Below are 11,716 nucleotides of genomic sequence, written 5' to 3'. Positions count from 1 at the left end.
ACTACTTATTTTTGCAAATATATTTTTCGTAATTTATTTTTCCTAACAAGCCATATTCCTAAGTTATTTTTGTAAAGTAGATTTTTCTAATTTATTTTTTCTAACAAAATTTATTAGAGGATTTTTCTTGTGGCATAATTAAAATTTGTGAAATATATAATAACCCTTAGAGAATTGAACTGAGGAATAATGATAAAGGAGAAATAAGGGAGTGAGTAATAGTGTCAAAGAAGAAAAAGGAAATAGCGAGGAATAGTGATGGAGGAGAAATAGGGAAATGAATATGATAGTTCTTGTAACGACCCAACTCTTTATACTAAGCTGAAGTCGTTACTAAAAGGAACAATGACAAGAGACACTTTTGAAACGAGGGAAGAATAAATTTTTCATTAAAAACGGAATATTAAAACACTGAAACATAAACGCGGAAGCAAAATTGAGTCCCCATATGGCATGTCACGGATCCTTCTCTGTCGCTCGCCAGCTTTCCTCTACCTTTACCTTCGCCTGAAATGTTAAACATAGAAAGAGTGAGTATAAACATATACTCAGTAAGGGACCTACTACTAGTCCCGCTAGGTGTCTGTTAACTTCCCATTAGAGTCCTGAAAATGGTACCCAATCTCTGGCACGTTCCCGAACACGTGCAACATGCGCTCCCGTAGGAACGAAAATCTGGTCTTCGGTGTCCCGAGGGAGCACCTAGGACATGCTGGTCTGTAGTGAACCCGGGGGTAACACTAAGACAATCGGGATGCGAGGACCCCGTCGAATCACTCGAATCATATCTATATCCATGCTAGACTGGCGTCCCGTCGGACCACACAGTCCTAAATAGGTGGTGATCCCGAAGGACACCCATGCAGGTACGACTCTAATAGACAAAGTTAACAGAACACCCTGTCCATAGCATGTAGCATAACATAACATCATAACATGACATGAGTATTAATCTTAACGTCCTTAATCATGTGATTAACATATCATGCATTAACAATCATCAACAGTCGTCAACAACATACTACCGGTCATTAACATAACATCAGTCATCATCATCAATCATCAACATAATAATCTCAGTCATCATCATCAACATCAACTATCATCATAATCTCAGTATAATCATTATCATCAAATTATGCATTTTAGCTACCATCAATGCATAATCATAATTACATGCGGTCTCTTGAATTCAGTTCGAAGGTCTAGTAGGAGAATCTCTTACCTCGAGATTTTAGCCAAACAAAGGTACTCCCTAGTTGACAGTAAAATTCTCCAATTAACTTGATCATAATCATAAAAGGAACACTTAGTATCTTAATTAATGAAATTAGCAATTGGCTAACATCCAAAAATTCTCCCAAATTAATTAACTTTAAAAAAAAAAGGGTTGAAACCAATTCAACCTTGATTGGGAAAAATCCAAGATTTAAATCTTAAAAAGTTTAGCCAATTGAATCTTTAAATAAACCTCAAATAGATCCAAAATTAAATTAATAAAATATTAATTTAATTTTATTTGCTTACCAAGGTTACTCAAATGGAGGTCGAAAAATCCTCTTAATTCATCACTTTAAATCCTCAAGCTTCCAAAGAGACCAATCTTAACTTCAACTGAGGCGGCGACAGCAGAGGGTTATCTTAGAGAAGAAGATAAAGAACCTTTTTTTTTCCCTTTTACTTTCTAACTTAAGCATTCCAATGCTATTTATAGACCCAAATAATAACAATAATATTTATTATTATTATTTCCTTTTCCTTTTCCTTTTAGGATATATATATATATATAATACCAAAAAAATATACATATATCTTTATTCCCATTATCTTTCCTAAATCAATGCCTTAATCTTAGGCATTTATAACCATTAGTAATAATAATAATACTTCTTTATTATTATTATTTTTCTCTCACCAAAATCTACAATAAATATATATTTATTTAAACCATTATTCTCTCTTATAAATATATATCTTTTTCGTCCAATCAAAATCAATCATCTCTCTCTTCATGAATTATTTTCTTTTCCAAATAAATATAATTATATTCCAAAATATAATTAACTACACTTTTCCAAATTATTAATTAAATATATATATCCATATATATATATACTCAATTAATTACAATTCCACCAAAACTAACTTTTCCCTCCAAAATCTCAAATTAACTTAAGTCCTCAATTAATTTAATCAATCAAATCTTTTCTAATAAATCACTTATAACTTCCAAAATGAATTATCTTAACTCAACCATAACAACTTCACTCCATAAACAATATTTATCTTTCTACAGAATAATTAATTATCATCCACAATAATTAATTATTATTTACCTTTCTTCCAAAATAATTAATTATCTTCCACAATAATTAATTATTATTTATCTTCTCCAAAAATAATTAATTATCTTCCACAATAATTAATTATTATTTATCTTTCTCCAAAAATAATTATTAATTATCTTCCACAATAATTAATTATTATTTATCTTTCTCCAAAATAATTATTAATTATCTTCCACAATAATTAATTATTATTTATCTTTCTCCAAAATAATTATCCTTTTACAAATAATTATACTTTCCCAAAATATAATTATTTTACTTTTTCTCCCTTACCAAATATCTTTTCTCCAAAATACAATTACCTTTTCCTTAAATAGTTATATTTTAACAAATATAAATATCTTTTCCTTTAACATAATAATTATATGTATATAACTTTCAACATGAATTATCTTAACCCAACCATAGCAACTCCACTCCATAATCAAGATTTATCTTTCTACAAAATAATTAATTATTTCCCACAATAATTAATTATTATTTATCTTCCTCCAAAATAATTAATTATCTTCTACAATAATTAATTATTATTTATCTTTCTCCAAAATAATTAATTATCTTCCACAATAATTAATTATTATTTATCTTCTCCAAAGTAATTAATTATCCTTTTACAAATAATTATATTTTCCCAAAATATAATTATTTTACTTTTTCTCCTTTAATAAATATCCTTTCTCCAAAATACAACTATCTTTTCCTTAAATAATTATATTTCAACAAATATAATTATCTTTTCCTTTAACATAATAATTATATATATATTTCCACGTATACATGTAATTATCAAATCTCCAACAAACTTTCCACCCTACGGTTTAATTAAATAACGTCCATAATTATTTAATTAAATTCAACTTCAACAACACTAAAATCCACAACTTTACTTAATCCTCTTAACCTACCATTTAATAAAAACTCAACAAACACCACGTGTCAAAACCTCTAATTAATTAAATATTCATCCAAGAAATATTTAATTAATTTTAATTCCCACTTAAATCAAATAATTCTCATTAAATGGATTCAAAATAACGCCCAATAAATTAAATCTAGATAAACAAAATTAAGATAACTGACTCCAAAATTATCTAAATTTTTGGGGCGTTACAGTTCTAATCCTAATTCTAAGGTTATAATAAAATTTGGGCCAAACATGGAATGAACTATTAGGCCACTCCACTCTTTCATAGTCTGGGAGCTAAACAATCCATAGAAACCTAAAAGTAAGGCTAAATCCTATAATATTTTTATAAATATCTATAGTATATATAAGAGCTTGAATGATGAGAAATTTTTTTCCCATTTTTTACCTTTCTTTATAAGTAACTTCTGTAATAAGGTAGATGATAATGTTGTCTTTTACCTTTCCTATTTTTATGCTAATTGAAGAAGAAATCAGTGATTTTATGAATTGATTAGTCAAATTAATTATAACTTATGAATAACTAATAGCTCAAAAAAACCAAAAATCTTTCTGACTTCTAATAGCTCAAGAAAATCAAATTAAGTTGTAACTAATAAACAATTTTATAGCTAAGGAAATCCAGACGTCCCATCTTCTAAATGGAAATAACTAATAATTCATTTAATTATTAATTCTTAAACAAAATACAATGAATGAACTTTTAGGAATTCTTAAATATGGATGGCTATAAAACTCTTTTTCTACCTTGGAGTTTGCACACAATTTGGATAGTCTTCCAAATAAGAAGGAATATCTTAGTTACATGCAGTTTTCAATTCTGGGTTGTTCCTTTCCTTACTATTTTTTTTTATTTTTTGGTTTTTTATGCTTTTCTAGATGTGTTTATTTTTAAAATATATCTCTTGAAAATCTTTTACATTTCATCAATGTTTCAAGTTGATACATAAAACATGCACTTTAGAATATGTCCATTGGTTGCTGAGTGTTCGATCGATCTACCAACCTATGGGCTAGGCTAATCAAATCGAGAAGTTATTGGGTTTGATCCAATAAATCCATAAACATCACTAAAAATGAAAGCATATCCAAAGGCCAATACAAACAACTATAGAAAAAGATTCATAGAAAAAATATATCCTTAATTGATAGTATGTGATTTATGAAGTTATTGTTCTTTTTTTAAAAAAAATTATCTCATCAATTGACATCTTTAAGAATATCTATATGTACTTACATAAGAAAAAAAACTTTCGGTTTGCCACCCTCTCTTAATTTGTATTTTTCTATTCACTCATCAACTCTCTTCTTTAAAAGTTTCTAGAATTTAAAATGGTAAATCGATGTAGTATAGTTAATTTATTTTTCTAATAGTTATGCAAAGTAGAATTGTCAAGCAATCACCATAACATTCTATTTTAAGAACTATTTATGAGTTTAATCTTAAAGAACAATTGGGAGGAAAATTAATCAATTGAAAATGAACATGCTTAACAAAAAAAAATTGTTAAGAGGAAAAAATCAAGCTAAGCAATAAAATGAAAATGAAACACAAATGTCACGTGCATGGCACGTGTTAGCATTCTTTCATTTTCATCACCAAATCACATTCGTTGAGCATTAGTTTATGAAGCATCGTACTGAAAATTTTCAAGAGGTATTTTGAAATATAGTAAAATAAATCAAATTATATTTATGAGATACTGCAAAATGTTAGATCGTATCAAAATTCAAAATTTTTTGGTCACTTACAACAATTTTCTATTTTAAAATTTGAAAATAAAATTTGCGGATCCTATTTTATCTTATTTTACAAGTAATTTTTTTTTAAAAAAAATACAAACTACTAATATTGATAAATAAATAAATAAAAACACGAGGCAATTTCAAAGAAAGTGAGAGTATATTGGGATATAGAGGAATGTTGATGTTGGTGTGAAGAGAGTGATAAGCAACCATTAATCATTATATTCTCCACTGCCCCAAACAAACACATCTAAATATAATGCTTCCTCCATTCATGAAACCTTTGACAAACTCAACCCTTCTCTCCTTCTTCTTCTCTCCTTCTTCTTCTCTCCTTCTTCTTCTCTCCTTCTTCTTCCTTTTTTTTCTTTCTTTAGTCCAATTGATAATTGATTTCCGTTTTGAATTCTCCCCCACCCCCACTTTGTCCTCTAACCATTTACAACCTAATATCAACCCTCATTAAATATTTGTTAATTGATCCATCTTATACATCTTTTGATTTTGAATATCATTACACCAACTAATATCAACAATATTACATACATGAATGAGTTGAAATGTTAAAAAGAATTCATTATTATAATCAATCGTTATAATGGCTTGTGTGTTATAATAGTGTGTTTTCCGAAACAAATTATCTTAATCCGGATTATAATAGTAAGAATTTGAGGTGCAAACTATTTTAGTCGAGTAAAAATTAATAAATAAGATAGTAAATAGAGTTTAGTAAGAACATATAAACTATATTTAATTTGTAGAGTTATGAATGGGTTGTAAACATCACTATTATATTTGGATTTTTTAAAGTGAAATAGACTATAATAATTCATTCCACCAACTTAACTTCAAGTTGGTGGCCCAAACACCTCAAAGTAATATAAAAGGAATGAAAACTTTTCGAATATAATAACGAGAGGTGCCAAACTGTTACAAAATACAGTTTACATGGTGCTATGTGAAAATTAGACAAAGCTTAAGAAAACAAATGCCATTCTCTCATGGTGATTCTTCAAACTGATAAACATAGTTTCTCCCTAAATCCATTTAGGTAGGTTGGTTTGTTGCCCAAAAAATGTAATATAATTGTTCGTTTTTTATAGTACCTTGTTAAAGTGATTATGATGTATATGGATATGAGGCACGAACTAGAGAAAATAGAAAAGAATGTTGAATGGTAATCTAAGCTTTGGAAAAAAGTCTTTTTAAGTATCTAGAAAGTAATTGTTCCACACAAGTCTATAACAACAGAATTATAATAATGATTCACTCTTTTTTTCGTACAATCGTGGAGATGAGAGATCAAGTATTTTACTTCTAAGATAGAAGATCATGTCAATTGTTATTGAACTACGCTCACTTTGACGATATTATACTTAGTTGATTATTTGTTTTGTTGTTCTTTTAAACAAGAAAATATTACTGATAAAAATGTTTGAATTTCTATCCATGTCGTCTATTAATTTGAAAAGTAACATATGTTTGTTAAAGTGGTAGATAAAAGAAGTCTTTTATTTTTCTCATTTATTTTCATAAAGATTAACCAAATGAAATCAAATGTTTTAATTCTAGACTTCACCCCAAAAAGAGATTCTATTAACAAATAATCTCACTACAAGTAGTAGCAGTATATCGGGCAGAGTTAATAGATTAGTTCAAAAGTTTAGAGGAAATAAAGAGTATTCTTTTAAAAAATATTTCTGTAATATTTAAATTTGAAAATGAGACAACGAAACTGAAAAACAGGAAAAAAAAAACAATGGTAGGATTCATAAGTGTGGAATGAAATGAGTTTTGTATTACAAATCAGGTTCAAGATGCTCCATTAAAACATGAATTTTGAATTACATTATATTAAAAACTTAACTCATTAAAATATTAAGAAAGCTAAAGTGTATAACTAAAATAATGAACCAAATTCGTATTACCAAAGTTATTGGGCTTGCAACTTGAAGTTGGTGTGGTAGATAGATGATAGACTATTATAGCTCATTTCATGTTTACAGTCCCAAACAAACGGTAGTATTTACAACTATTAACTTCAGTAAAATTATTTAAAATCCCTATTTGTTTCAATATTTACTTATCTATATTCGTCACTTCTTTTCCTCTTTATTACAATGTTTACTACTTCCTATCTATAATAATATAGTTTACACACACAAACGATTCATTAAGATTTACATTTCAAAAAAGTTCTTTTCGATTTTTTTATTTTAAATGGTAAAAAGTACATCACCTAAAAGCATTGCTCTTAAAAAACTATCTCAAGCACAATGCAATGTTATTGTCAAAGGATAGAGTATGAGATGTTGTGTAGCCCTGACCACAACTTAAGATGAGAAAGTGACTAAAGACTTGGTCAGTTTATGGGCCCAAAGTTAGGCAGTTCTCAATGAAAATGACACAATATGATGGATGCCACCACAACCCTTTGTCGTTCCCATTCCTTATGCTCTTGTAACCATCATCTCCCTAATGCCTCCTTCATTTCATCTTTTGAACTGAAACCCACCTTTTTCTTTTCACTTTTTCCCAACTCAAAAAACCCTTTTCAAACTATGTTCTCTCATTTCTTGTATGAAAAAGATCATTATATCATTCAAGTGCTTTACAAAAACCTTTAGTGGAAAGTTCACTTCTAACTCTTCCCTACAAAAGTGGAATAGAATCATTACTAAAGAAGCCCACTTCAACCTTTATTTGTAGTTATCTCATTTAAATTTTTATGTTCTTGATTATTGATCTTAAGCTTCGGATGGAGATTGAGACTCGTACATGTTCTAATGCTGATATATTAATAACTTCTGCAAAAAAAGGGTTTTCCTTTTTGTGTTGATAACAAATTCCTACTTAAAAGTTTTATTGGAGAATGATGGATTCTCCGATTAAACTGGAATTTATATTAAAACTCCAAATCACTCACTTGTTTGGTGTTACAATGCAAAAACAACTTGGTTAACTCAGGCTTTCTACAGAAGGAAAAAGATGACAGATTGATTTCACAAGAACTTACAGAAATTACAAAACCAAAAGCATAACCCATTAAACTCTATGGGGATGGATGATTAAGCATGCTACTACTAGTGAGATGATTTTTCTCTCCAATTTCTTCAACCTCATAATAATATTAGATGCCAAATTATAGAAGGTAACATTCAAATGTCTATTCTCAAACTTCAGATTTAAAAAGCTCTTCCTTCACTTAGTCGAAGGGTCGTGCACCATCTTCTGTGACTTCGAGCAGCCAACTGTAATCAAACAAATTCATCTCTCTTTTAATGAAATTGAAGTATCAAATGAAGAAAAAAAAAAAAGAAGAATATTAATTGTGTTTGAACTCACGACTCAAGGAGGGTAATTCAGAGCTCTTGAGCACACGCAGCCTCTTCACGGTCGAAACAAACATTCTGAAAGAGAAGGGAGGATTTGAAAAAATTCTACTGTTAACGTTGCTGAAATAAACGTGTACAATTTTTGCTAGATAATTTATAAAGTATGCTTCAATTCAATCCATGTTTGAGATACCATTTATACATCCCAAACATAAGTCAGCTTTCATTGGAGCTGATGAAAATTTAAAATGATGTGCAAGAACTACAACAAAACAAATGAAAAGAAAGGTTTCGAGATGTTGAAACTGATAATTTAAGACCGTGTTTGATAACAATTTTGTTATTAACTTGCTTGTGTGCATGTTCTTTCACCATTTCTTTACTGTAGTTTTCATGTCCATTTCTTTACTGTAGTTTTCATGTCCTATTATTAAAGAGAGACGAAAATATGCTTACTGCCAAGGGACATCGCCAACAAGAACTCTGTCTCCTTCGTTATCCTCATAAACAAGAGTATATTCCCCGCTTCCATCTAGCAAACCCGTGATCGGTTTCTCTTCTTCTTGCTTGTTCAAAACGCCACCACCTGAGGAATCTCTTTGAGCTGTAGACAGGAACAAACAGGCAAGTTTAGTCATCCTCATCAACAAGGAAAAACAAAAAAGTCAAACATGTTTGAAAAGTCGAATATGGACTTCAATAAACTAGTTACGCTTCAACTAATTGTACTTGAGAATTTCTGTAGGGTTTTGGCTAAAGATAAACTAGAATTTCAAAAAGTTTTATACAATGAAACTTTAGGTGTCTTCCATGTCAATTTGTTCGAAAGAGTTCAACAGTAATTGATGTTGAACGGAGGCATTTTTGTCTCAACAAATTAGAGAAACTAATTAGGGAATTCGAGTCACAAATTCATAATACATACGCAATTGCCTGAACCAATATGGAAAAAAATAAACTGTTGAAGTGTTCAAATATGGTTTGGTGTTCTGAGAACTAATATAAATTAACATGACTGATATGAAAACAAGGATAACCCCAAAAATTCTTGCGTAGATTACCTGCAAGTAAGCCTCTGAAAAGTTCATCAACACCAGAAGAAAGTTTTTCATAGCTGTCATAAGCATTGAGATCTATTTTTCTACCAATAGGAACTCCATCCATATTGATCTTCACAAACAGACCCTTTCCACCAACATCAACCGGTTTTTCCCCCGGTCCAGGGAGTTTGCTTGGGGATGCATCTGCGGACTCCGACGCAGGCTTCGAGAAGCTGCTGCTAGCAAGATTTCTTCTCGACGAACGAATTGGTGGCCATCCCACAACTGGGGCAGGTGCAGTCCTAATTTGAATTTCATTCAGAAAGATGAAGAATTATTAGTGTATTTCAGAACCTAATTCTTTGTGAACAGAGAATTCAAACTAAAGTTGATGCTGACAAAAATAAAAGACACAGAAATAGCAAACATGGCGACAACTGGGAAAAAGAAGACAATAATAGAAAAACACAACAAAATTATAAGAAAACAACATCCACTGTTAATCAAAAGTAAAAGTTGTAACATCTGAAAATTGCTCCATTTTACAAACAAACAAAGGGCAATTAGGTGGGTTGTCTTGTTCATCAACTTGTCCATTTTCACTTAGATCAAAATAAACAAAGAACTTAACCCTTATTAGCCAATTTCATTCCCTTGACTAAATTCAGAAATTGAAACAGAACTTAGCTTTGAAAAATGAACCCTGAGAAGAACCTTTGGATAAGACCAAGGCCAAAAAATAAACAGCCAAAGGAAAGATAAAACTAGACCCATTTTCATTAACAAAATAGAAAGAAAAGGAAAAAAAATGTAAGGACCAGAAGGACCACAGTGAACAATACAAACCTGTGATAAAACCTTTGTCCTTTTACACATGCTTCAAATTTCAATTGTCATGAAGAATAAAACTAACTGGGAAAAAGAAAGAGAGATGCTACCTTTTTTGAGAACTGTTAGAAACAGCTATGTTTACAGAGGAAGGAAATGGTTTAGCTTCAGCATTTTGTAGATCTCCCATTTTAGTGCAACAGGGCTGTGACACTCCTTCTTTTCCCATTGCTGACAGACAAAAGCCTGAAATTTTAGTGGGTTGAAGCTTTCCAAGGAAATTAGGAGACGGAGGCCAAGGATTCTCAGAGGGAGAAAATTTTCGAGAAACGGGAAAATACCCAAAAGAAGGAACAGAATCACCCCTTCCTTTACCAGACCAATCACCTTCTCCGGGTAAACCAAGCCTCAGTTCAAGCTTCTTGTCATCGGAGGTGTTCGTTTTTCCGGCGACATCTCCGGTAGTAAGCCATTGCCGGTCTTTGGGGATCAAATCCAACAGCTGAGGGTAATCCTCATCTTTCTCAGAACACCCATTCATCTCCATTGAAAGCTTTAGAGAAAACCCAAATGAAACAAACGATTAAAAATGATATCTCTCGAGGAATTAGGAAAGAAACTGAGTTGAAAAAGGAGAGAATAGAGTTTGAACAAGAAACAGAGGTAGTAATGCGAAAATCTTAAGGAAGAAGAGATCAAAAGAAACAAAACCCAAATCGCAAGGTGACACAAAAACGATCAAAAGGGGAAAGAAACAAAAAGGGGGTATTGAAGAAATAAGTAAACAAAAGGGTTTGGAAAGCATAAACCAGAGAGAAGAAAGAAAGGGAGATAGGATTGGATGGATGGATGGGTTGAGGAGAAAAATTGGTATTAAAAGCTTAAAAAGAAACTAGAAGAAGAAGGAGAAAATGAGAAATAGAAAGAAGAGATTCTGAAGAAGAAGGGTATTTAGAGGATTATTCACGCAACAAATGAAAAGAAGAAATGGAGGGAGGGAGGGAGGGATTAATCAGACGAGGAAGCAAAGCGTGCTAAAAAAAGATACTCTCTCTCAAAAGGTTCCTTTTTTTTCTTCTTCTTTTTTTTTTTTTTTTTATTTATTTATTTTTTATATTTTGTTTTTTGTTTGTTGAACTTTTGAGGACTGAGTGAAAATGGCAGTGGTAAGCAAGAACAGATTTAGCCTAAACTTGCACACCAACCCAAACATCCAACATGCCTGCACTTGTGGGGAAGAAACTTCATTTTTTATTTTTACTCTCATTATTTTATATTCTTTTTCTTTTGACATTCTTTCTTTCTTTCTTTCTTCTTAAAGATGAATACATTTTTATTTTCTTTCGGAACTCTTACGTTGTTGTTTTGCTTCCGATATTCAACTATGTGGGTGGATACTAAATACTTGAGAGATAATCCATGTTTAGTTTTTTTACAAATGCACCATATTTAAAATCAAACATATTTCCTCTCATTTTCTTATCATAATTTCAA

General features: G+C 30.5%; 1 protein-coding gene across 1 annotated transcript; it reads right to left on the bottom strand.

The window, feature by feature from the left end:
• Positions 1–7,899: 7,899 nt before the first annotated feature.
• On the bottom strand, positions 7,900–11,348 carry LOC103489974 (auxin-responsive protein IAA26-like). The gene is made up of 5 exons (XM_008449337.3): positions 10,333–11,348; positions 9,416–9,696; positions 8,811–8,958; positions 8,365–8,429; positions 7,900–8,270 (listed from the first exon to the last, which is right to left on the bottom strand). Exons 1-5 carry the CDS (start codon positions 10,767–10,769, stop codon positions 8,221–8,223), a joined length of 981 nt encoding a protein of 326 aa, XP_008447559.1. The 5' UTR covers positions 10,770–11,348; the 3' UTR covers positions 7,900–8,220.
• Between the last annotated feature and the right edge of the window lie 368 nt (positions 11,349–11,716).

Source organism: Cucumis melo, chromosome 4, assembly GCF_025177605.1.
Source record: "Cucumis melo cultivar AY chromosome 4, USDA_Cmelo_AY_1.0, whole genome shotgun sequence".
NCBI lineage: Eukaryota > Viridiplantae > Streptophyta > Magnoliopsida > Cucurbitales > Cucurbitaceae > Cucumis > Cucumis melo.
The sequence above is the reverse complement of the archived record's forward strand: the minus strand, read 5'-3'. Positions and strand labels throughout refer to the sequence as shown.

What these genes read in the sequence shown, in the direction of transcription:
- LOC103489974 (XM_008449337.3), bottom strand. Translation starts at nt 10,769, where the DNA reads ATGGAGATGAATGGGTGTTCTGAGAAAGATGAGGATTACCCTCAGCTG. An exon ending in TTTCAGAGGCTTACTTGCAG is followed by an intron (nt 8,959 to 9,415) that starts GTAATCTACGCA and finishes TCCTGTCTACAG; the next exon opens with CTCAAAGAGATTCCTCAGGT. An exon ending in TGAATTACCCTCCTTGAGTC is followed by an intron (nt 8,271 to 8,364) that starts GTGAGTTCAAAC and finishes GTTTGATTACAG; the next exon opens with TTGGCTGCTCGAAGTCACAG.